The sequence below is a fragment of the Aethalodelphis obliquidens genome, unplaced genomic scaffold (assembly GCF_003676395.1).
Source record: "Aethalodelphis obliquidens isolate GAN/ISIS:26980383/991018 unplaced genomic scaffold, ASM367639v1 scaffold73, whole genome shotgun sequence".
Lineage (NCBI taxonomy): Eukaryota > Metazoa > Chordata > Mammalia > Artiodactyla > Delphinidae > Aethalodelphis > Aethalodelphis obliquidens.
The window spans coordinates 8,198,405-8,224,871 of NW_020838017.1; the positions used below are offsets into that span (position 1 = coordinate 8,198,405).

At 38.0% G+C, this 26,467-nt stretch overlaps 2 protein-coding genes across 9 annotated transcripts in view; one reads left to right on the forward strand and one right to left on the reverse strand.

Moving 5' to 3' along the window:
* Nucleotides 1-22,751, forward strand: part of NRBF2 (nuclear receptor binding factor 2) — a 46,690-nt gene extending 23,939 nt beyond the window's left edge. Inside the window, exons 2-8 of one of the 4 annotated variants that reach the window (XR_003429771.1) lie at nt 1,074-1,158; nt 5,592-5,632; nt 6,959-8,000; nt 9,515-9,672; nt 12,343-12,398; nt 14,690-14,782; nt 22,020-22,751. Coding sequence is in view for 2 of the 4 variants with exons in the window: in XM_027091874.1 (XP_026947675.1) it covers nt 1,074-1,158; nt 5,592-5,632; nt 6,959-7,669 (837 nt within the window). In the remaining 2 variants the exon portion in view is untranslated. Of the gene's footprint in view, nt 1-1,073; nt 1,159-5,591; nt 5,633-6,958; nt 9,122-9,514; nt 9,673-12,342; nt 12,399-14,689; nt 14,783-22,019 lie in introns of those variants that run through there. The other 3 variants (XR_003429770.1, XM_027091874.1, XM_027091876.1) reach the window with 3 other exon arrangements.
* Nucleotides 18,795-26,467, reverse strand: part of JMJD1C (jumonji domain containing 1C) — a 308,347-nt gene continuing 300,674 nt past the window's right edge. For all 5 annotated transcript variants that reach the window (XM_027091871.1, XM_027091869.1, XM_027091868.1 and 2 more), the window contains 2 exons: nt 19,961-20,092; nt 18,795-19,701 (listed from right to left, as the gene is read on the reverse strand). In XM_027091871.1, the coding sequence (XP_026947672.1) occupies nt 19,612-19,701; nt 19,961-20,092 (222 nt within the window). In that variant the 3' untranslated portion in view covers nt 18,795-19,611. The remainder of the gene's footprint in view (nt 19,702-19,960; nt 20,093-26,467) is intronic.

The following is a 26,467-nucleotide window of genomic DNA, read 5'->3' on the forward strand; positions in this document are numbered from 1 at the left end:
CTCCAGAACTTTTTCATCTTGTAAATCTGAAACTCTACACCCATTGAACAGCAACTCCCCACTTTTCTCTCCCCCGAGTGTCTGGCAACTATCCTTTCTACTTTCAGTTTCTGTGAGTTTGACTACTTTAGATACCTCATTAAGTGGGATCATACAGTATTTGTCGTTCTGCAAGTGGCTCATTATATATTTCATTATTAGTTTAAAGTTCTCAAAGTTCACGCTGTAGCATGTGTCAGTTTCCTCCCTCTTCAGGCTGAGTAATTTTACATTGTGTGTATGTACCACATTTTGTTCATTCATCTATTGATGGATGCTTAGGTTGCTTCCACCTTTTGATTATTCTGAATAATGCTGCTGTGAACATAGGTGTATAGTGCTTTTTCACTTTAAGCAGCTTTGCTAAATTATCTGTGAGTTTGTTAGTGAGGAAAACATCACACTAGTTAGAAGACTTCAGCTGACCATTGCTTTCTCCTTGTCTGCTAACTGTATAACCTTATGTAAGATATGTGACCACTGTGAGTCTATGGACCTCCTTATGTAAGAGATGAAACACATTCACAAAATTGTAATAGTTCTGAAATGTAACACAGATGTAAGGAGACCAACGACTATTTATTTAATCCATTTGCTTTCAGTGCTTTTTGTTGTTTTGGTGAGTTGTATCTGAAAAGATCTCCACCATAACATTAAATATTGGTATCATTAATTCCTCAACTGTATAATGTACAAACTTTTTATCTTGAAAACATAAATAGCAACTTTAATGTTGAAAAGGAAGAATGAGTTAAAAACCAAGAAAATATACATTTTGAGTAACAATTTGATGATGGCCCTTGGCTTGTCTCTGAAGAATGTTCCCTGAAGGAGTTGGTGCCTAGTGTTAACCTCGATTGTTTATTAGTGGAGTTGAGAGAAATTGCCAGTCCTTTCAGATACTACCCATTAGGTTTCCCCAGTTTTAGATACAGCCATAATGGTTTGATGTGTGGCAACAAACAGCATTATATCTTCTTAAAAGTTTTTTTTTTTTTTTAAGTAAGAGGAACTCAGGAATGTTTGTCTTCTAGGCTCATCAACAGAGCAGACGAGCAGATCGTTTAGTAGCTGCAGGGAAATACGAAGAGGCTATTTCTTGTCACAAAAAGGCTGCAGGTAAGTATTCTTTTTAAGAAATACTGAGTCTAAAACTGCAGGGCAGTTTCTTTTTTCCAGTATCTCTCAACACGTTATTTAGAATGAAAGTCACAAGAGTAATGATGTGTTGTTGCCCTACATGTACCAGGTTGATACTACTGACCCACTGGAACACAGCTTGGATTATTTTTCAAGTGAGTGTGTTAGATTTTCCAGCTCCTCCTAACCCAGTCTTTCTAAATCAAGAAGATTGCATATGTCGTATTCATAAATGATTCCTGGACACAGCTTCCTGAGCCTGAAGATCCCCAAAGACAGAAGTGATTCCAAGAAGTGTCTGTCAGTTCATCTTAGTTGTTATAGAGAAGGAGTCTGGGTTTCAAATATTTAGCTTTTCTGGGTTTTGAAAGTAATAACTAATTTAATTCCAGCCATTAATTTTCACTGAGTTTCTGTTTTCTAAGATGCTGATAATACAAAATCCATTGAAACTCTTTCCTGTGGCCTTTCTTTAGCTTCCCTTCTGAATGTTTCGTCTATACATTCATGCCTATAGTACCATGCTGCTGATGACCTTCTTTTAGGTATGAAGTTTAGAATTACTGGATTCTTACCAAACACCTAATTTTATCCCAGTCATACAAGCTAGCATATGTTGAACTCAGAAATAGATCTTCAGGGTCTGTTTGTACAGACTGGTTTCTGTTAGCTGAGTAGCCTAAAAGCTTCGGGGCGGGGGTGCTTCATCCTACAGTGGAGTGGCTGCCTGTCTTAGAGCGAGCCCCGTACTCTTTCCGTTGGAGGAAGGCGCTTTCCTCCCCTCTAGGCCAGTACCATGATCCAAGTCCTGCTTTTTCCTGGCAGAGGCTGCCCCTCCTGATAAGTCCTTCTGTGTCAGTGATTTTTGCCTACAAGTCAGTAATTTTCAGAGAAAATTTCATGTCTTATTTTTGAAGAGTTAGTTTTGCTACTGAAGTGTACCCCTTCAGCTGTAGGGCTGAATGCATTGTATATATCCCATAAATCTCTGTGGATTTTATGGTGAATTTTATGGGAGCTTTAGACAGCATTAAACTTGGCAGCTAGTGCTCTTTAAATCTTTCATAAGCCACATTTTGTTATGAATCAAATTGTTAAATTTGTAGTCACTATAAAAAAAAGTGTACTATACTATTTTTAAAAAAAACATGAATGCTGCAGTGAAATGCTACATTTAGTTAAATAATCCAGAGTGGTCATGGTTACACATAAATAACAGACTGATCAGCATTAGGTTGTGTGTTGATTGGTAGGATACTCTGCCCCCGCCCCTCGCCGAGAAGGAAGGATTTATTACTTGCAGCAAGTAAGGAGAACATTTGCTTTCCCAAAGCAGTGTCTCTGGATTGGTAGGATATTCTGAATACATAAAAGAGAGAGAAGTTTCTTTCATTCCTAGCCTGCATCCCTGTCTTTATTTGAAGACTTAAAATTAATGTTGGGCTTTTAAATTCTTCTCTCCCTTTCTCTGTATCTAAAGAAAAGATGAAGGCAGTCTGTTGGATCCCATTAGCTCTAATTATGGAGGTACAACTTTAAGTGTGATTAGTTAATCCCACCCAGCGGATTTGATTTGGAGTTTAGACTTGGTTAAAAATAGCCTTGTGTTGTGTTTCAGAGTAGAGTTGTGAATGTAGTGCTAGTTAGAAAATTAATGTGGTTAGAATGAGCTCAGTGTTTTCTAAATTGACTTACATCTAGGGCTCGAACAGAGGTGTTTTGGGAGGTATGGATGTAAATGTATCCTGAGAGGAAGGAACTTAGTATTTGGAAATCATTTTAGAGACAAAACAGGGAAAGGTCATCATCTGAGAAAGACTGGTGGGATGAAAGCCTGAAATGAGAGAATTTAAGGGCAAAATAAGGGGCCTCTGTTCAAGATCAGAGGAGATTCTGAGACAGTTTACCCGAGACTACACAGCTAAGGACTCATATCCTCTACACTTTGTAGTGTTCTGATAGTGTTTTGTAAATATGTAGAAATAAAGAGGTTACTTGATAAACTGAGATACCCAACCCAGAAGGAGAAAGCTGTCTACATCTGGCAGGAGGTGGGGAGGAGGTGTACGCATTTTTACCGCTCTATATTGAAAAAAAGTTAAGAAGCCATAAACTACCAAGAATTCAGCATTATTGCTTTAAACCCTATTGCTTTAAACCCTTGATTAGCAGCTGTAACTGGTTTTCTGTAACTCTCCCTTATCAGTCTTTTTTTTTTAAATAAATTTATTTTATTTTTGGCTGCGTTGGGTCTTTGTTGCTGCACACGGGCTTTCTCTAATTGCAGCGAATGGGGGCTACTCTTTGTTGCAGTGCATGGGCTTCTCATCGCGGTGGCTTCTCTTGTTGCGGAGCATGGGCTCTAGGCACGTGGGCTTCAGTAGTTGTGGCGCTCGGGCTCAGTAGCTGTGGCGCACGGGCTTAGCTGCTCTGTGGCATGTGGGATCCTCCTGGACCAAGACTTGAACCCGTGTCCCCTGCATTGGCAGGCGGATTCTTAACCACTGCACCACCAGGGAAGTCCTCCCTTACCAGTCTTAATGCAATCCAGTTTCTAAGTGGATTTCGTTTCTTTCACAGACAGGAAAAAGAGCAAAAGCTTAAATGGGAAGTTAATCATAGGCATTAACAATGCTTAGAACTCAAAATGAACTTTTCAGAAGATGAGCAGACCTCAGAGTACATTGTTTATATGTATTTGATAGTAAATGTTATTATTTTAAGAAGTGATAGATTCTTCAGATTTTCTTAATTCCTTTTCTTCATCATTTACTTAGTATTTACTTCAGATATTAGCCTTGTATCATAATTGAAGAAAACAGTTTAACCACATTGCTAAATATTTCTGAGATAAGTATTCCCTGCCTACATTTCTGTCTTGGGCATTTGTTCCTGTTGTGGCTCTGGGGTAAACTCATTACCATGCAGTCAGATTAAAAATTTTTTTTTCTTTTAAAATAACTTTTCTTTTAAGACCCAGATTTTAAGATTGGGAAATAATTTAAATGACAGTGTGACTCTTTTTGAATTCTCTGAGCTTTGGGAACTCAGTGTCCTTGGGTATCTTCTTCTGTCATGTTATAGTTTCAAGGTTCTACAAAGGGAGGCACTGCATTTGGGTTAAGCTTGGTTTTGTAAAACTGTTCTATGTGTTAAGAAACTGGATTTAAAGCAAACTGTATTTCAGACAGGGAGGCAAATGTACACAGAATAATGGGAGGGATGTCTGGGGAAATCCACACAATCACAGTAAGAGATAGAATGTCTGAACAGACTTACACATGAACAAAAGGAAAAGAAGTCGTCTGTATGCAGTTATACAGACTTAATAAGACAAAAAGTTGAGGGGAAAATGTAGGTATGGCTGGAGCATAGGCCATATAACCAACTCTGTTTTCTGATGTGGAGGGAGCATCCAATTAGTCTGTCTTGAAGACTGTGATAGAACCTGGCAGACAACAGTTCTAAGTGATGAACTCAGGAAATCATTAAAATATTTGGATTAAGATTAGACAGAAAGCAGTGCCTGTAGTATTGGAGAAAAAGCAAGAAGGAAGTTAATGTATGAGAGATGCCAAAAAGTTTATAGTGAGCAAGAGATAAAAAAATGGGGATTAATTGGACATGACCTATTATTAATAATACTTGTTATTTATACCCCATCTTGTTCCAGCAAGATATAAAAGGGCTTACAGAGGAATACAACAAAATATAAAATCCATAGAAAGATAAAATGGGGGAGGACTGGTAGTTCACAAAATGCATCATGGGTTCTTGAAGGGGAACATGGCCTTCAGCGTTCTAGCAGTCAGCTTAGAGAGGAAAGTTATGGATTTTTACAGTGACATTTTCATAAATGTCCTAATACTGCCTGCAGCTACTTATTATAAATATGTCAATGAGTTCTTTGGGCTTTTAACTACCAGATTCACAGTAGGCTGATAGTATAGCTCAGAAACAATTCAATAAAAGTAGTTCTATAGGAGACCAAAATGATAGTTTAGGTATTCATGTGGGTAAAAAGTCATTGATAGTCAATATCTTGATATTTTTGTGAGCATAATTTGAGTAATAGGATTTTGATAGGTTCTTGTTTAATTTTAATCCTACCTAATTCTATTTTTCTGATTATGCCATCTTTATTCCTTAACTGTGAAATCTACATTGATTTAAAAGAACCAGCCCCTCCAAGGTGTATGGAATATGTACATTTGATTACCACTGATATTTTTTATGGAGAAGTTAAGAATCCTTTTTTTTAAAAATCCTTTTCGGGAATAGGATAACTATGTAGCAGAATTGCTTCTAAGACCAGTTCTCTTTGTCATATGAGGAGTATTAAAACTCTTTGTTTGACGTTTTAATAACAAAATGACGACACATAATGTGTCTCTCTCTTTTTTTTTAACCAGCGTATCTTTCTGAAGCTATGAAGCTGACACAGTCTGAGCAGGTAAGACACTTCAATATTTTCAACAAGGGTTAGAAGGATTTTCTTGTGCAGACTTGAATTGTGTATAAAATAAAGCACTGTGCTCCTCCCAAAACACTGCAGTCAGAAATACATAAAATAGGGAAGAGATGAGTACTTCAGAAAGGAAATTAAAACTAAATGAACTGTTGGGATTAACATACACATATTATACATATATAAAATAATCAACAAAAACCTACTGTATAGCACAGGGAACTCAGTACTCTGTAATAATCTAAATGGGAAAAGAATCTGAAAAAGGATAGATTCATGTATAACTGAATCACTTTGCTATCCACCTGAGACTAACTCAACTTTGTCAATCAACTATACTCAAGTATAAAATAAAAAATAAAACTAAGTGAACTGCTGTTGATGGCATGCAGAAACTGCTGTCCTTTTTTCTAGGAGTTTCTCACAGACCTTAGATTGCCAGGCGTGTCCTTTAGAGACCTGTTAGTACCTTTCCTGATCATTAGCTCATTTGACCATGAGCTCACAGTAAGTAAGCAGGCCTGGCCCAGGGGAAACCAGTTGGCCTTGCCTTTGCTTGTCAAAAATAATTTAAATCCAGACCTGTCTTTTCCTGAATTCCTAAGCAGTTCTGGTACTTTTAAATTTGTTTCACCAATGGCTTTAAATTGTCTTCTGTGTCTGGGGAGGGCCTGCCTAGGTTTTTAAAATACCTTTACACAAAGCTACATCTTTATCCAAAGGTGATTTCCTGATTATAAAAGTGGCAGGTCCACAGGAGTTACTTGGTAAATGTTTGTTTAATTGAATTAAGGAGATCTGAGGGGATATCAGTGGCAGAGAAAACATACCAGTTCCTCAGACTGAACGAAGAGAACTTAAAAGTTGTGTTCCATTCTGTGCACTTCCCTTTGACTGTCCAGAACTGCTTGTGTTAGCCATGTAATGTAGACCTGCGTCGAGACTTTAGCTAGTTGTAGAATTAAAGTCTAAATAGGAAAGTTTTCTGATTTTAAGCTGAATACAAATAGCATTGCAGATGGGAAAGGCACATTCAAAAATGGTCTGATTCATCATGTCGATTGGAACTGGAATAGGACTTCTTCTGACTTCTTGAATGGTATTTTGTTTATGAATGAAAATGTTAACTTACCTAGAAAGATTTAGTTACTTTGAAAAGTGTTTGAGGTTCTATTGAATTGCAAACAGTATAAATAAAAAATTTTAAGTGCTATTGGGTTATTCAGAAAAGAAGATACTGAAATAGTATTTACCAGACATTACTGAAGCGACTTAAAATGTTAAAATTGTACCTTTCCTTCTGTGTAATAGGCTCATTTATCACTGGAACTGCAAAGGGATAGTCACATGAAACAGCTTCTCCTCATCCAGGAGAGATGGAAGAGGGCAAAGCGGGAGGAAAGATTGAAAGCCCAGCAGAGCACAGACAAGGATGCCGCTGCCCAGCTACAGGCATCTCACAGACCCTCTGCTGAGGACGCAGACAGCCAGAGCCCCCTACTCTCTCAGAATTATAGCCCTTCCACAGAGAAACACTTGCCTGAAATTCAGGGGATCTTTGACAGGGATCCAGACACACTACTATTTTTACTTCAGCAGAAGAGCGAGCCAACAGAGCTGTGCATTGGAAGCAAAGCCCCAAAAGATGATAAAACAATTATAGAGGAGCAGGCAACCAAAATTGCAGATTTGAAGAGGCATGTGGAATTCCTTGTGGCTGAGAATGAAAGATTAAGGAGAGAAAATAAACAGCTAAAGGCTGAAAAGGCCAGACTTCTAAAAGGCCCGATAGAAAAGGAGCTTGATGTAGATGCTGATTTTGTAGAAAAGTCAGAGTTATGGAGCTTGCCACCACATGCAGAAACTGCTACAGCCTCTTCAACCTGGCAGAGGTTTGCATCAAATACTGGGAAAGCCAAGGATATTCCAATACCCAATCTTCCTCCCTTGGATTTTCCATCTCCAGAACTTCCCCTCATGGAACTCTCTGAAGATATTCTGAAAGGACTTATGAATAATTAAAATGGAAGGCCATAGAAGAGGTGAAAAAGAGGAAATAATATGGTAATACAGTTAATCCAGCAAAAAAAAAAAAAAAAGGGAAAACCACATGCAAGGGTGTCCCGGAGATGCTGAATCCAGCATCCTGCGGAGAAGAGGCATTGACAAGACCAGGAAACAGTCACTGTGAAGTATATCGCGCATCGGATTTACTGACTCGAGCTAATGATTCCAGATTTGGCAGATACTAAACTCTTGGAGGTTCACTTTCTCCTGATACAAACCAAATGGCTACCTGGAATAATTTTTTTCAAGCAACAATTATTTTTCTTCAGGGTTAAAATGTATAAAAGTATGTTATGTGTAATTAATCTATAATGCCATAAATGATAATGCAAAACCTAAATAATAATGGTTGCCTGAGGGGCTACCTTGTATTTGAAACATGCTTTCTATTCATGCATTGACTGTATGCATCTTGTTATGCACATTTCCTTTGTTTAATAAGGTGTGTAAGACACACCTTTCTAGAAGAAACTGTGTGCCACACTTTGCACTACTCGTAACATTAATGATAACCTCAAGACTATCAGGAGAAATACTTAAATTTCCATTTTATGAAGAAAGGAACCAAATTATTAGTTATGCTTTTTTTAAAAATTACCAGTTTACATAATTAATCAGGGTGCATTTTAAGTTCTAACTTTTTTTGTTTATTGTATAATGCATCATTTGAAAATACCAAGGAAATATCCTTTTGTTTTTAATGATGCATGAGTGGAAGTAATGCTGGTTGGCAGTATTGATTGTAAGAAATCAATAAAGTAATTGTATTTTATACCTTCGTTGAATGTGGTTGGTAGATAAAGAGCAAGTTTTGTACGGCTTCTGTGTTGGAAGTTTTGAATATGAATTTGAAGACATTCTGTCAGATTACTTTGGTATGTTAAAGGTTTTTTTCAGCGTTTTGTAGTCAGTTACCCCTGCAACCAAGGTGGAAGAGAACAAGGGAGCTCGTGAGGTTTAAATGTGTTCCCAGCCTCCTTGGGCTGGCACACACGGAAAGGCTCGGGCTGGCCAGCAGCAGCCATTCTGGGGCACGTGCCCGCTTTTCAGAGCAGAGGCTGCAAAGCACTACATGAACACTCTCCTCTATGCAGAGTCCAGTGATGTTCCAGGAGGGGAAGGGGAAGGCGAAGACCTAAGTGAAACTTTTGGGTATAAGCCACTCGGTGTGTTTAAAGCGTAGACTTAGTTTATTGTGGGGGAGGCAAAAATATGGACGAACAGCATACCGCCTGTCCTGAGGGAATCGGGGACAATTGGGTTGAGGGGGTAGGGTTGGGCTCACACGTCTAGTGATGAAACTAGCAGAAGTACGATGAGATGGATAACCATGCAGAAGTCACTTTTTTCATGTATCTCATCTTGGTGCAGATGAAACCCAAATTAAACTAGTTTCTTAAAATATCATAAGAGTTCTAATCTCTGTTAATTGTTCATCTCAGTGTTGTAGTACCCTAGACTCTGAGAATACTTTGCTTGCCTAACCTTCCTTATGAAACTTGAGATTTGAAAGATTGTGCCAATAATAAACTATTATTAGCATAGCCATTTCACTTTTAAAAATGAGCTTTGTTATGTTTTGACATGAACACTTTGTAAGGCACCCTCCCGTTCTTCCTCTGCTGTCTCCCCTCCCCCTTCCCTCTCGTTAGTTTTAGCAGTTTGACATGTATTTTGCAGGACCCTGTTCTATGCATTTCCACTAGCTAAATTCATGTTAAATGGACTAATTTTACTTTTCAATTGTCTTTGAAGCTTTTATTCACACTCTTTAGTCCTCTTGTTTGATCTTGTTTTTAGGTTTTGGATTTGAGTCTGTCAATAGAATATATGTGCCTTTTGACCAGATGACTTGGTACATTTGCAGCAGCCTAGCAGTGTCTCCATGGAGTAGGTCCTTAAAACAAAAACACTTGTTAAATTGTTCCACAGGGCACATGCCTCATCTCCTAGCTGAGGTTTGTTTTTAAGATGTTCTCCTCTCTTCTCTGTCTAGCTTAAGGCCCTGAAAGGGGTTTAAAGGAAAGCTTGCTTCCGCTAAAGCAAAGTGAATGATGCATGTACTGGAAGGGGAGTAGACTCTTGTCCTTCCTTACTCCGTGATGGCCTCTTGCTTTTGAACCCAGATAAACTATTTGGGCATTAGAAAGCATAGTCCTGAGTTCTTTTAGCTTTTCACAGAATGTTGACAAAAGCAAACATTTCTTTCAGAAAATTAGTATGTAGTAACAGTTTTAGCTATACTGCCATGGTAACCACATGTAAATCCATACTTTGGAAACCATGCTTAAGGGGGAATAAGAAGATATTTTCAAAATAGTTCTTCAAGCCATTGTCTATCCCTAGTGTTTTAACACAGGGTTATTGAAACAATGCAAATATTTTGTCTCTAGGTAAGTCAATTCAAAATGTTAAATACATTATCTTTCAGCTTTTAACACTTTCTAAGCACTTTTTTGTTCTTTTAATTGAAGTGTAGTTGATTTACAGTATTAGTTTCATGTGTACAATATAGTAATTGACATTTTTATAGATTATACTCCATTTAAAGTTATTATAAAATAATGGCTGTATTCCCTGTGCTGTACAATATATCATTGTAGCTTATTTTATTCATAGTAGTTTGTACCTCTTAATCCCCTGTCCCTATCTTGCCCCTCCCCACTTCCCTCTCCCCAGTGATAACCAGTAGTTTGTTCTCTGTATCTGTGAGTCTGTTTCAGTTTTGTTATATTCATTTGTTTTATTTTTTTAAGCGGTAACATACAGTATTTGTCTTTCTCTGATGTATTTCACCAAGCATAGTACCCTACTGGTCCATCCATATTAGTGCAAATGGCAGAAAATTTACTTTTTTATGGCTGAGTAATATTCCATTCTATAGCCATTCTGATAGGCATGAGGTGACATTTGGTTTTGATTTGCATTTCTCTGAAAAGCAGTGTTGAACATCTTTTCATGTGTCAGCCATATGTCTTATTTTTATTTTTTTAAATTTATTTTTTGTCTGCGTTGGGTCTTTGTTGTGCGCAGGCTTCTCATTGCAGTGGCTTCTCTTATTCTGGAGCACAGGCTCTAGGTGCATGGGCTTCAGTAGTTGCAGCACTCGGGCTCAGGCTCAGTAGTTGTGGTGCACGGGCTTAGCTGCTCCGCGGCATGTGGGATCTTCCCAGACCAGGGATTGAACCCGTGTCCCCTGCATTGGCAGGTGGATTCTTAACCACTGCGCCACCAGGGAAGTTCATCTGTTTTCTTTAGAAAAATGTCCATTCAGGTCTTTAGTCCCTTTTTTTTTTTTAAATATTGAGCTGTTTATATATTTCAGATATTAATAATCCTAATTGGTCAAAACATTTGCAAGTATTTTCTCCCATTCAGTAGGTTGTCTTTTTGTTGTGTCAGTGGTTTCCTTTGCTGTGCAAAAGCTTTTAAATTCAATTAGGTCTCATTTGTTTCCTTTTGCTTTTTGTTTCCTTTGCCTGAGGAGACATCCAAAAAAAAAAAAAAAAAAAACGGTTGCTATGATTTATGTCGAAGAGTGTTTTCTGCCTGTTTTCTTCTAGAAATTTTATGACTTCTGGTCTTACATTTAGGTCTTTTGAGTTTTTTTACATGGTGTGAGAAAATGTTCTAATTTCATTCTTTTGCATGTAGCTGTCCAGTTTTCCCAGCACCACTTAATGAAGAGACTGTCTTTTCTCCACTGTATATTCTTGCTCCTTTGTTGTAGATTAATTGGCCATATGTGTATGGGTTGATTTCTGAGCTATTTTGTTGCATTGATCTCTGTCTTTGTGCCAGTACCATATGTGTATGGGTTGATTTCTGAGCTAGTTTGTTGCATTGATCTCTGCGTCTGTTTTTGTGCCAGTACCATACTGTTTCAATTACTGTAGTTTTTTGTAGTGTAGTCCAGAAGTCAGGGTGCATGATACCTCCAGCTTTGTTCTTTTTTCTCAAGATTGCTTTGGCTGGTAACTTTTTGTTTTGATAGGTTTTGGATGCTATAATTCTTAGGACCTTTAATTTAAACCTATTATTTTATTTAAAAAAAAAAAAGAAATTGACGCCCAGAAGGTTAGGAGTTACATGAAGTTTTATACCAGATTGGGAGCAGAGCCAAGAGAAGAGAGGTCTGACTAGCAGTCCTGTGCTGTTTCTGTTGGGCCACACTGGCCCAGTTGAGTTGTCTAGTTTTCCTACTGTGGCCAAGGGGCCTAGTCATTCAGATTTCTCTTCAGGTGCATACTATACCACTGCACCCCAGCTACTCTTCTTCCCAAGGAGAAGTTGGAGACCACCTGATGAAAGTTGAGCTTGTCCTTACAAGCACTTGCAGAAAACCCTAATGTCCATTTTCTGTGTTATCCCTGAGGAGTTGTGAGGAGTTGTGATTAAAGTTTTGTTGTTTAAAAAGAATACTAAAAAAAAAAAAAAAATGTAAGGCAGTCTGCTATAGGGTGTTTATAACCTATTTGAAGAGTCTAGTAATAATAGCTGTTATTTATCGAATCATTCTAGACAGTGATCTTTATCATATTTTGTCATAATCCCAGTGTAGCCTAATTGGAGACCTCTGCCAGAGTAAGTGGCATGACTGTTTTAAGAATTTGTCTATTTTGTTCCAGTTGGAAGCCTGTCCTTCTAAGAGTCACCGCAGACCAACAGTGCCATCTAGTGGACGGTGAGAAACTTTCTGGTTCTTGTTCACTTGAAGGAGTTTGTGGTGGGCTGCAGAGTTTAAAAATCCTTAGTTGGTCTCTAGTAAATATTCTCAGTAAATACTCTCATAGTCAAGAGTGGTTTTATAGCTATGTATAGGCAAAAATATTTAAATCAGTGTCATCTGAAATACAGGCACCAGATAATAAATATCCATCTTTTCTTCTGCCACTAAAACTATAAAATAAGTAGCGTAGCCTTCATGAAAGCAGTGATGTGGTCAGAGGATGGGGAAATGGCTTCCTAGGTAAAGAACAAAGGCATGGAGTCAGAAATGGGGAGGAAGAACTGAGTAAGCTTGGTCAGAATCAGATCATGGCAAGACACACATGAGGAGATTTGGGGGAGGTGCATATGGATTGTCCTTCCCCCCATTTCCTGAAAGTGAGGGGGCCAGGGTCAGGCCCCGGTCTTGAGGAATGGAAAATATTTGGCTCAGTAGCCAAAAAAGTCTTGGTCAGGCTGGGGCCAGTTTTTGTGGTCCTTCGTTTGTTTCTCTATGGTAGACATTAAATTGGGAAAAAAAGGGTAGTGTTTTCTGGGTATGTCAAAAGGAAAAGAGGTGAAGGAGTCAAGATACAAATATCTTGAAGGTTAACAGAGTCCAGGAAGACAAAGGATACAATAAGTTTAGGTGATTAGTGAGTAGGGTAGGATTGAGGGACTAATGCCTGCCTCATTGGGGGTTCCCAGAGGTAAAAGATAGCTTCTAGAAAGAAGAAAGGGAGGTTGTGGTCTGAGAAAGGGGATTCTTGATTTGAGGAACCAGATGACTTTCAGGCCTATCTTCCCTGGAAGTTAATTCTCTAAAGAAGTCTCAGTACTGAGAGTATAATGAAGTCCCAGGGCCTCTGTTGCCACCAGTAGGTTGTTTTATTGGCTTTAGATCAGATTATTTCCCTGTTCTTATGAGGAAATGGCTGTCCAGGGAGGGGCCCAGGTATTTGAAACAGATGCTAACCACTACCACAAAATTCCTTAGTTTCAAGAGTAAAAACTAAAAGTTCTGTAGAGGCAGCAGTAAGGTCACAAACCAATTTTCATTTATTTAAATACCCAACACTTTTGAGTATTGTGGTAAATTCTAGAAGGACCTTTGCTTTCTTTGGTCTTTAAGGTTGAATATAGTACTCGAGGAATTTGTTTAAATTTTTAAACATAACTCATTTACTGCAAAACTGGCAAGAGAATGAATGGTATCACAATTCAAGACAGCGATTTGGACTTTGGCTCAATGGCTCAATTTTTCCGCCCAGCTGAAAAACAGCATTGCCATTCCATGGTTATGCGATACTAAATCTGTTTGTGGGATTATAAAGCTATTAGAAATATTTAGTTTAAACGTTAGAATGAAATTTTTTTTTCCAACTAACATAATACCAGTTTTTATATAACACGTGATCTATGCTCCGTAAAGTGGAAAAACGCATAAAGATTTGTGGGAGGTAAACCAATAGAGTGGTCACCCGCTTTTACCCTGAGTTCTTTATACTGTTGGTACTCACCTATCTTGATAAATCAGGAAAAAATAGATGAAGCAATTTTTTAAATTCCTGAGGTTTTAAAAATCAGTTTCAGGGTGACTCGGTGGTCATCCCTAACTTTTAATAAACCCTTCTCCCCAGTGTTTAGTTGACAGTAGTGGAACTGCTAATGGTTGGAAAGATGTGAATGGAATGCTGAGACCAAAATGTGGACTCCCTAACTCAGGTAGCATACGTGAAAGCAGAGTACAGTACATCAATATGTCCTATGTAGTGCCTCAAAGATCCAGTAACCAGGATGAACAGCAATTTCCCGTGACTGTACAATTTCTGGAGCTTGTACATTTCTTTTAGAATACATAATCATTTGTCACCAGGCTCAATTTAAATGGGCTTAATTTCTACTTTCATTTCTCCTCTGGGAGGGTGTGTGACAGGATAACTAAGTCATTGATAACCAATTAAACGGATGTTCCAACTTTTTAATACTAGTCCTAGAACTTTCTGAAATCCTATGGGTTCATTGGCTTTAGAAAGCTTTGATCTGAATAGTCTTTTGTTGTACAGTCAGTTCAGCTGTTTTGAAAATGCAGATATACCCCAGCATGATTAATATAGAGAGAACAATTTGAGTGTAATGTGAACTTTATGTTTGCGTAAGAGGCAATTTTGACTGCAGAGAAAACTTAAGTATGGCAGCTGAACTATCCCGGTGGTATTAAGCCATACCCATCCAGATCTGGTGTTACAGCTTTCCCTCTAATTTCAGATAACCCTCCTTCCACCACTTCACAATATCTCAGTCACAAGCTGCAACCCTTCGGACGCCCACTTCCAAAGCAAACCTCCAGTCTTCGTCAAGGTAAAGTGCCACACTTGTAATCTGTTTCTTAAATATTTAACCTATGTCAAACCACTACCGCCTTTTAAAAAATGTTTCTGATAAAGGTTTTCAATGTTATGCGCAAATCCCATTTCCCCCCCAGCTTTAAGTCCCGTGGGTTTTACTGGACTTTTTGCACAGTGCTGTGATTTTTAGGAATTAAGTATAATGGGATTCTGTCTCCTTTCCTAAAAGGTTATAGGCTGGAAAAGGTTGTAGGCTGGCTTTTCCCCTATCTGGAAAAAGTTTGCTAACAAAGTGTTGTTCAACATTTATTTCTGCAAAAAGAATAAGTTATAGTTATTAGAAAATTTTGGTGAAAACTTCCCCTATATGCCACATATGGTTACCAATTTCCAAAGGAATGACTGGACATAATAAATGTTAGGTTGGCTAAAATTTCAGTTAAGAAAAGTACCTCAAGTGATCATAGTGTCTCCAGGTGTTTGATATGAAAATAATCTACTCTTAACTGCAGAATATGGGGGAGATGAGACTACACTTCCTTGCCTATAACATATCCTGGAAGGTCTCTATTGAACCGAATCCTTCACCTTTTATAACGGCAGTCCCAGAAGCAGCTCCTACCCCTCTCCTCTTTTAGAACAAGAGTTTAAGAGTAAATGATTTTGTTAAGTCACTGTTGGAAGTATGTTCAAAGTCTCAAACAGCTAATGTGTCTATGGAAAAGGGCTGAAGGCAAGTTAATATGTCCCCAACATTCGTTCTGTCCCATTTTTTCTGTTCCTTGAAGGATTGTACAAATACTGCCACCTCTCTGAAGCCTTCCTTAACCCCAGGCAATATATATTACACCTTTTCCATGTGTTTTACACCTTAGTTGACCCTTGAACAGGGGTTTGAACTGTGTGACTACTTACGTGGACTTTTTCCAGTAAATTCTATAGTACAACATACATGATCCACATTGCTTGAGTCCTTGGACACAAAACTGGATACAGAGGGCTAACTAGAAAGTTATATGTGGTTTTTCGACTGTGCGGGCGTCAGAGCCCCTAAGCCTGTGTTGTGCAATGATCCACTGTACTTATTACATAGTTTTTAGCATTGATGGCACAATCCTGAGGTTCCTAATGGAATAATTTATCAAATTACCAGTGCCAAACACATAATAAATTCTATCCTAAAATGTCCACACGTATTATACCTCTCATGCTCTGTGAGGCACGTGTGGCCGGGGGGCAGTGATCCCTGCATGCCCTTTATCATGAACTTCTTCCACTTACTAAACCTGTATGACTTACCTTTGATTCTTTGCTTTTTGTACTGTGTTCTACAATAGTTTGATAGGACCTGTGAATCCGTTACTATCCTCACTGTGCTGGCAGAGAACACAGGAGCTCTCCTGGGAAAGCAGTCGGTTCCCATCTCATTTTGCACTTACTCATTTCCATTTGTTCACTGACCCAGCTATCCATATCTTTCACTTGTCAAATCTAGATTCAAGATCTAGGGGGCAGGAAAACAGTGTTGAACTCCTAATGTGTCCCTCAGAATATACCACCTTGCAAAATGGAGTCCAGCTCTGACCTACACGTACAACACAGATCCTTGCAATACCCACCACTGACCCCAGGGCTGAGATCCTTTTTATAGATAAAGCACAGAAAACACAGACAATTCTCCAGTCTTAGCTGCAGCTGCTTGGCTCATATACAGAGAACTGACTGAACAGCTTAAGTCAGCTGTAGAAATTTCCCCAATCAAGAAAGGGAAGCCACTTTGTATGCAGCCAGTGACCCAGAGCTTACTAACATTTCATTTTTGTTTGAAAGTCACTTTGCTTTCAAAGAGCCAGACTGATTACTGTGATAACCAAAGTACTTTACTATTACTCAGTTCCTGTACCTTCTATGTGGTTTCAAGACATAACCATCAAGGTTAACCTAATTATTGGATAGCCAGGAATGTCTTAAATTTTGGACTTTGGAAAGGTTTGAGTCTGAATGTTGGTGACAGGGTTGGTGGCATATACCTTTGTATCTTGGCTACTTGTTACACACCCCAATTCATTGTGTTTTGTATACTGAATAGCTGTAGGATTTTAATTGTCATTTTCTTTCCCCTCTTCTATGGCTGAAAATCCTGATCTGGTCTGGGCTTTTGACAGATTGGCATCTAGAAATAGAACATGCTGTATCTATAGTATGTGTACATGAGTACACTTTTCTTCTGAAGCTCACTATTCTTACCTAGATAACGTTAAACCCATACCCTATCTACCAAAGCGAAGTAACAGAGAACTAGACGATGATTTCTATGGGTGCTACAATCCCAAAATGCATGGCGGAAGAGAAATTCTGCCATGCATGTAGTAATTTATTAATCAGGAAAAGGAATTCATATTCAGGTTCAAATGATATTAGAATAAATTTAATAGGAGGGACCCAAATATTCAGCACAAGTTTTCCTTTATAAAGTCTCCTTGATCTTGAAGTTTTTCAAATTATTCTACACGTTTAATACTACTTCACTCTCTGGAAGAAATGGACGTATTCAGATGCTTTCATATGTGAGGAGCGTCTGAGCTAACCGGATGGAGGGGACAAAGTTAATGGTCAGAGGAATTTGTCCATCAGAAATTGGACCAATAACAGCTCCCCAGCCTTATAAAAAGTCAAAGGATGTCTTTAATGATTGATGCAAGCATTATGGTCCTCTCTTCCACTCCCCCGCCCCCAACCCCTTCACTAGCATGGGATTCAGACAGTAGATAGCATACTCTCATCAGATGAGTTTTCTCTGAAAGCCACACTGCCAGGCTTGATCTGCCTTAGCTTCAGCTATTCTATAGGGGTTGCAGGATGGTTTAAAAGTGGCTCAAACAACAGCAAGAGAAGCAAAAACATTTTGGAAGAAAACCACCAAAGACTTTGGGCCCCTGGCAGACTTTAGGGGACCAGAAGGAGATGGTCTACTCCAGAATTAGTATCATGGGCTTGAAATTAATTTCACATCAAAATTAAATCCGATGGAATATACAAAAACGTTTAAGCAAAACATACCATTTAATGAGTTGAGGCACTTGTGGAAAAATGGTATGAAAAAGTCAAAATCTTACAAAAGATGCACGTACTCACCAGCCCCGCCCCCCCTTTAAAACCACTGGCCAAGTAGTTATTATCCATCCCATTAACCCTTGTGCCAGGTAGCGTATTAATGTGAAATGTAATTAATTGCTCACATTCCTGGCTGCACCTTGCCTGGAGTAGAGGGTGGCATAACAGCCTACGTGGAACTAAAAAATGGTGGACACAAGCAACAGGATAAAAACCAAGCAGCTTACAAGGTCACAACTTAGGCTACCAGTTTTTTCTTTTAAGCTATGTGCTTTCAGATAGATAGATAAGCAAAGGCCATCCCTTCAACATCCTGCAGGTGTCAGTGGAGGGCTACATATTTCCAGTAAAATTCAAAAGGTAAGGTTAGGGTAGGACTATGTGAGCCTCAAGCAACCAACTGGTAATGGGGAGTCAGCTGTTAAAGCCAAGACTCCAAATTAAAGCAGCTTACCAGGGTCACACAGTAAGTAACAGAACTCATATTCAACCCAGGCTGGCTGCCTGCAGGCTCTTCTCTGCCACCTGCCCCCCTCTCTCCTTCTCCTCTCCCTGCCACAGCATCTCTGTGGCGAAGAGCACTTATTTGATATTGTTATGATCACATACTCTCATGATCATGACTTTAATGTATGAGTTCCTCTTTCAACTAAATGTATTTATTCACAAATAACAAATGTTGGCGTTGCCTGTATTCATTAGCTGGGCCATAGGACAAGAAAGTGGAGGCACTTACTTGTGACGACCTATAACATCTGAAGAAAGCTTAAAAAGCTTACAAGAATCAAAGACAAGAGGGAAGTGTTCCAGGAGAGGACACTGTATCACAAGAATATGCTGGTAGTCACCTTGATGATGACGAAGCCCCCAGTAATAGGCATATCAAGAGGGAGAACTCTTAGACTAGCCAATTTTTGATAAAGTCCTTTTAATGGAAAATGTAAAACCCCTCTCAACTTTACAAAGCCATATGTAACACTTGCACTTTAACAAATAAAAGCAAGCCAATGTTTTAAAAAAATACATCATTAAATGTATATATGTATATATTTACATAGCATATTAAGTTTAATATTTAGCTTTAAAAGTTCACATAAATTTTACCAAAATGAGACAATTTTAAATAAATTACACCTTTTGAAAATGTTTAATTGTACAGTCAATAGCTTCAACAAAATATTGAAGTGTCTGTATTTAGTATCTACTTTATATACTTTATATTTTACAAATTTTACAGTCATTTGGCAGTAATTTTCTAATTATGACATGTATGCTGTGCGATTCAGCAATTTCCCAAATGCAGGCAATAGCTGGTGTTTTGTGTCCTATTCTCACAGTAACTGTCTCAATGTAGTGAAAAATATCAGTTATTTTAGTAAACTGTACATAGTCACATTTACACTTGATCAACAATATAGCATAGAATTTTGTATTTTTTTTCCAAAAATAAATACATCATTTTAAATCTGGCATTTTCACAAACATCATATACACTATAATACAAAAACAGCTATGAATTGCTGCTTTAAAATTAAGCTTGTTTTAATATCACTGAATCACAGGAGCTGTGACTTATGCTATACTGCTGTGGTGTCAGTAACAAGTAATTACTACAAAGAGAATTTCTTGGCACTGATGGTTTTATGAAGCTTAAGTCAGTGTACATACATATCATTGTTCAAGAGTAATTCCAGTTCAATGGCCTAAAAACATCAAACTGGACCACACCTAATTTTCTTCCATAGCCTCTACTTGATCTTCATGTATCTTCAAAGCTCTCACCATTTCCTTGACTGCATGATACAAGATATTTTTAACCTGAAAGAGATGTTGGTATTTCTGATCACTTCAGCAGGAGATAAATTAACAAATGAAAACTGCATCAGAATTTAAAAAAAACAAAACTGTTAAGCCAAAAGTTAAAATTAGTCATATAATTAAATACTGGCGCTAATCTTTGGTTGTTATCCTAATGTGACAAACTAGGCAGTGATGGCCTAAGCTGTTATGCATGTTTTGTAATTCTGAATATAAAAAGCCTGCAGAACAGGAGCTAGTTAGAAAACTCATCTCTTACCTGTAGCTTATCATCATAATTGATTTCTTCCTTCAGAAGTCTCAGTTCTTGTGTTAAATGAAATGACTGTACTAGATGTTCTGGAGACACAAAGTCTTCAGTTACCTGAATACAGCTGTGAAAATTCTGTACCTATTCCCCAAACAGAAACAGAAGAATATAAGTTTTAGGAGGTGGGAATAAAGAGAAGCAAAGTTGTCTGCTGAAACAAGAGACAATTCACCAGAGAACTTATTTTCTCCAAAACATCAAATGCATTTCAAAGTGGAACACCACACTTTATGAGAAAGTTTATCACTGAAAAGCTTCATGTAAATGGAATATTTTTAAACGATGCAAAGAAAAGAACTTTTCCAGGAATCCTTCAGAGAGGCTGATAATCAGATCCTAATTATCAATGTTGTCAACGTGGATTTGGGGGTGTTACTTAAAAGCAACAACAACAACAAAATGCTAACTGGAAGGTACCTGTTTCACCAATCAGTGCAGTCAACCCGGATGTCTGTTGTTGCTCCTTTGACTTTCTGCATTTGGTCATTTCACTGTTAACTTTTACACCAGAGAGTAGATTAAAGGAAATGAAACTTAGTTTGATTATTTATGAGGAACTGTGATGAAAACTGTAGTTCCAGACAGATCTACTGACCACAGCAGTTTTAGAATTCTCCGAGGATTTTGTTTGTGCTTTTTTTCCCTTTGTGCCTTTTCTTTCAAATCAACCAGTTAAAGATGATACCCTTCAGTCTCTTGTGGCATCAGTACAACTGTTTTTCTGCTAGTTCTCCCTCTCGTGACTAAATGGTGTTCACAAGAAGCCAGTCAATAATCTTACCTGTTATTTGTTCAGCATATGTACAGACTAACTGCACTTTACAGTTTCTTAGAACTGCTTTCTATCAACACTCAGGATAATGAGAAAGGACCAAGCTTATCCAATCTGGATTTTGTTTCTTTGCTGTCCTCTAGTGATATTAAAAGATATCATAAAATTCCTGGGAAAGGAGAAATAACTGGAAAACTAAACATTTACATTGATTCTAATTTTTAAAGTATGCAAGTAAATTTCGTTGGGAGAAGTGAGCAGAGGGAGATAACAAGTGGGGAATAGAGACTGTGGAAAACATCTGATGATAGAGTGATGAAATTCCAAAGGGGCTGGAATTGCTCCTCTGGGCATAGTGACCACCTGAACAGCTGCAGATGTCTTTAACTGAAGCACTGTGCCTTTACTGATAACTCGGTAGCATATAAACATTTTTTTCCTTTAATCATTAGGTTGTTGATTCCTGTGGAGGATGAACATAGTGGATGCCTCACATTTTCAGCACTGCTGTACAGTCTCATTGGATCTTCATTATGTGTCTGTAGAACAGATGCTCTATTTCACAGAGCAGGAAACTATGGATAAGCAGTTCAGCGCCTGTTCCAAGATAAATCAGCCAATAAATGGCAAGTCAACAGGAACCCAGCTCCTGTGATATCTTGTCTAACAGATGCTTTACAGTCCTACATGAACGCAGTCATACCAGCATACACAGGCTCCAAATGCCCTGTCTCACCTTACATTCATCTGAACATGCTGTGGGTATTAAGTCCTTCTGAAGTTCTAGCATGTAACTTTTAGCATATGTAACTATTTTTTAAAAAATAATTTCACTGATATTCTAATTGCATTCAAACATCATTTGCCTGGTTTTATTTCTTTTTTCCATAGTCCTTTAGCCCTTTGAGCATATTTAAGATAACTGACTTAGAAGTCTATCTAGTAAGTCTGATGTCTGGCCTTCCTCAGGGACAGTTTCTGTTGAGGTATTTTTTCCCTATGAATGGGCCCTACTTTCCTGTTTCTGTGTATGCTTTGTGACTTTTTGTTGGAAACTGGACATCTAAACATTATCCTGTGGTAACTAGAATCAGGTTCTCCCCTGCCTCACAGTCTGCTGCTGTTGATTGATAGGGACTGTAGTTATCCATTTGTTTTGTGACCTTTCCAAACTAATTTTGCAAAGACTATTCCTCCTCTGGCGTGCTCACTGATGTCTCTGTTCGGTTATCTCAGGTGGTCAGCCAGTGACTTGTCAGAGATTTCCTTGAAGGCCAAAACTCAGATGTCCTCTTCTTCATTAAGCAGTCCGCTGGTCCATGTAAGTTCTGAATTAGATTCCAGAGCTCTGAAAAAGTTGATTCTTATGGTTGTTTTAAAATCACTTTTAGAACAGTGACTTTCATTAGTGGTTACAAGATGTTACTTTGTTTCCTAATGACCTCAACTTGATATAGACTGCTTAAAGACTTAAGGGTTAGTTTGAAAAGGCAAGGTTCAGTTTTAAGGTGAAACATATCTGAACTTCCCATTCCACTTACCCCTTTTTGTGCCATCTTTGAGTCATTTACTTTTCACTTCCTTGGCAGACTGTCTTATTCATACTTGCCTTCAAGATCAGTTGTAATCATATATAGGTAATGTTAAGAAAATGTAACTTTTGTTTTCAGAGTAGGAAAGTTATTATCTTGACACTGTGATTTTGTCTGAGTCCTTTTAGTCATAAGAATGTAGAGAATTTACAACTTAGCAATATTATTAACTTACTTTGAATGACCAAATACAATCAGTTAAGTAGTTGAGGACAAAATTATCAGTAAAGATTTTGTTGATTTAAAAAAACTGTTGCTGTTTAAAACTGAAAGCTACTCTAAACCTCAGGACACTAGAGCTGAGAAAGTGAATCCTGGAGGTCAAGATTCACCTGCTTTATCTAAGGGTATACACAGGGTTTCACAGACTCGGCCACATTTGCCAACAGAAGATTTTTAAGCCTGCAGTTCTAGAGTAGTTCTTAGAAAATAAAGAGGGCTGTGGCTATGATATTGTCCCTCAACTTGCCGAGATATACATCTGAATGCCGCTGCACAGAGTTGTCCCGTGGCCGTCTCTCCTCCCGCCCCAGGCTTCTCGAAGTGCTCACTGCTGACAAATCAAAGAAAGGTATGTTGATTCTTCCCTAGCATTGCTGGCCAGTCAAGTCCTGCACTATCGTTTGGACGGAAGTTTTTTGTTACATGCCTTGGGTTTTTCAAGGGCTTCCTATCTGTGTGGTTCTCAAAGCGTGGTTCCTGAACAGTAACGTCAGTGTCACCTGGGAACTTGTTAGAAAGGTACAATTCCAGGTCCCTCCTCAGACCCACTGAATCAGAAACTCTGGGCATGGGGTCTAGCAATGTGTTGTATCAAGCCCTCCAGGAATTCTGATGTATGCTAAAGTGTGAGAGAAGCACTGAGACTCTGGGATTATTTAAAGGGCTACCTGTGGTTTACTGGAAGTGTTGAAGCCATCAATGAAAAGTTTTCAGGACCTCTATGGACTACGTAAATTGTAAATAATAATGCGTCTTAAATCCAAGTTAACATTGTTAACAGAGTTCATACTTCCTTTTAATTCTCTCTCAAAACCACATTACCACCACTTGTGAGTCATGGACAACACCCTTTAAACAGAGTACAAATAACTGTGCTGTCATTATCATATCACGTGAGGGAAGGAAGGTAGAAATTCTTGCAATTCTGTGCCAAAATATGCAGCAGAGGAGGTTTTCACTTTGGAACACTCAACAATTTAGCGGCAGAGATCAGAATAGAATTTGCCAGTCTAGATGCTGTTTCAGTCTATTTAAGTATAGCATCTTAAGAGTGTGTTTAAGTACAGAATATGATACAAGTACATACTGTTTAAGTGAGGCTAAAGCAGAGTGACTTGTGAACTAAGCTTTTTAACAGGATTACTTTGCCCACTATTTTAAGAAAAAAAGGCTATTCTCTTCCCTGTCTTTCCCCAAGAAAGTATAAGCAGTAGAGAGACATTTACATGCAGACTCTCTCTGTGGTAATAGTGATTGCCTCTGGAGTAGAGGAACTGAGGGCAAAGGTGAGAAAATGACTTAATTTTCACTGTGAACCACTGTGTACTGTTTGAATTAAAAATCATATGAATGCATTACATTTTCAAAAGAAAGTATTTTAAGATTGTTTTCTTGACAAACAGTACTGGAACAACTGCATGTCCATATGCAAAAAAACTGAACTTCAGTCCACACTCTGCACTATATACAAAAATTAACCTAAAAATGGATAACAGACCTAGATGTAAGACTATCAACTATAAAACTTCTAGAAGAAAATTTAAGAGAAAGTCTTTTTGATCTTGGGCTAGGCAAAATTTTTCAGATACAATAAAAGTATATAATACATTAAAAAAAACCTGATCAACTGAACTTCATCAGAATTTAAGAACTGCTCTTTGGAAGACACCATTAAGAAAATGGAAGGACAACCCACAGGCTGGGAGAATATATGTGCAAAAGCACATATCAGACAAAGGACTTAAAGACATTCAACATAGTAAGAAAAAAAGAACCCAATTACAAAAATGTATATATAAATGTATTGCAAATACTTCTCCCACTCTTGGGTTACGTTTTCACTCTCTTAATGGTGCTTTTTTTAATGAACAGGAATTCTTAATTTTAATATATCCCAGCCTATCCATGTTGAAAAAAATGGACAAATATTTGAACACATTTACCAAAACAGATTTACAGATGGCAAATAAACACGAGAAAAGATGTTCAACATATTTAGTTATTAAGAAAATGTAAATTAAAGCCATAGTGAGATTCAAATGCTTAAAAACAAAACTGACAGTAAGCAGAGGAGATGGAACTCACATATACTGCTTCGGGGAATGGAACATGGTACAACCACCAGCCTGGCAGTATCTTATAAAGTTATTCACACACTTATCATGTGACCAGGTGGTCCCACTACTTGGTATTTACCCAACTGAAATGAAAACCAATATTCATACAAAAACCTGTACGTAAATGTGGCTTATAGTGGATTATTGCCCCAAACTGAAAACAACAATGAAAAACTACCCAGAAATAAAAAGAAACTACTGATGTACACAATAACATGGATGAAACTCAAATACATTATACTGAATAAGAAAAGTCAGACTCAAAGGCTACATACTGTCCAATCATATGACATTCATATAAAGGCAGGACTATAGAGAAAGAAAATAGATAAGTGGTTGTAGCAGTATCAGGTAGGAGAAGAGGTTGACTAGGAAATTGGACAGCTGTATACATGATGAAATTAGAACACACCCTAACACCACACACAAAAATAACCTCTGAAGACCTAAATGTAAGACCAGATACTGTAAAACTCTTAGAGGAAAACAGGCAGAACACTCTCTGACATGAATAGCAGCAAGATCTTTTTTGATCCACCTCCTAGATTAATGAAAATAAAAATAAATGGAACCTAATTAAAAAGCTTTTGCACAGCAAAGAAAACCAACAAAATGAAAAGACAACCCTCAGAATGGGAGAAAATATTTGCCAATGAAGCAACCAACAAGGGATTAATCTCCAAAGTATACAAACAGCTCATGCAGCTCAATATCAAAAAAAAAAAAAACCACAACCCAATCAAAAAATGGGCAGAAGATCTAAATAGACATTTTTCCAAAGAAGACATGCAGATGGCCAAAAGGCACATGAAAAGATGCTCACCATCACTAGTTATTAGAGAAATGCAAATCAAAACCACAATGAGGTCACACCGGTCAGAATGACCATCATCAAAAAGTTTACAAACAATAAATGCTGGAGAGGGTGTGGAGAAAAGGGAACCCTCCTACACTGTTGGTGGGAATGTAAATTGGTATAGCTACTATGGAGAACAGTATGCAGGTTCCTTAAGAAACTAAAAATAGAACTACCATATGATCCAGCAATCCCACTCCTAGGCATATATCTAGAGAAAACTGTAATTTGAAAAGATACATGCACCCCAGTGTTCACTGCAGCACTATTTACAATAGCCAGGACATGTAGCAACCTAAATGCCCATTGACAGAGGGATGGATAAAGAAGATGTGGTGTGTTTGTGTGTGTACACACACACACACACACACACACACACACACACACACAATGGAATATTACTCAGCCATAAAAAAGGAACGAAATAATGCCATTTGCAGCAACATGGATGGACCTAGAGATTGTCATACTGAGTGAAGTAAGAGAAAGACAAATATATGATATCGCTTATATGTGGAGTCTAAGAAAATGGTACAAATGAACTTATGTACAAAACAAAAATAGAGTCGCAGATGTAGAAAACAAACTTATGGTTACCAGGGGCGAAAGGGAGGGAAGACTGGGATTGACACATACACACTACTAACATATAAAATAGATAACTAATAAGGACCTATTGTATAGCACAGGGAACTCTACTCAATACTCTGTAATGGCCTGTATGGGAAAAGAATCTAAAAAAAGTGGATACATGTATATGTATAACTGATTCACTCTGCTGTACACCTGAAACTAATACATCATTATAAATCAACTCTACTCCAATAAAAATTAAAAACAAAAGTATGTGGGGAGTGGGGGGGGCGGGAGTAACAGGGAATTTTCTGAAGTGATGGC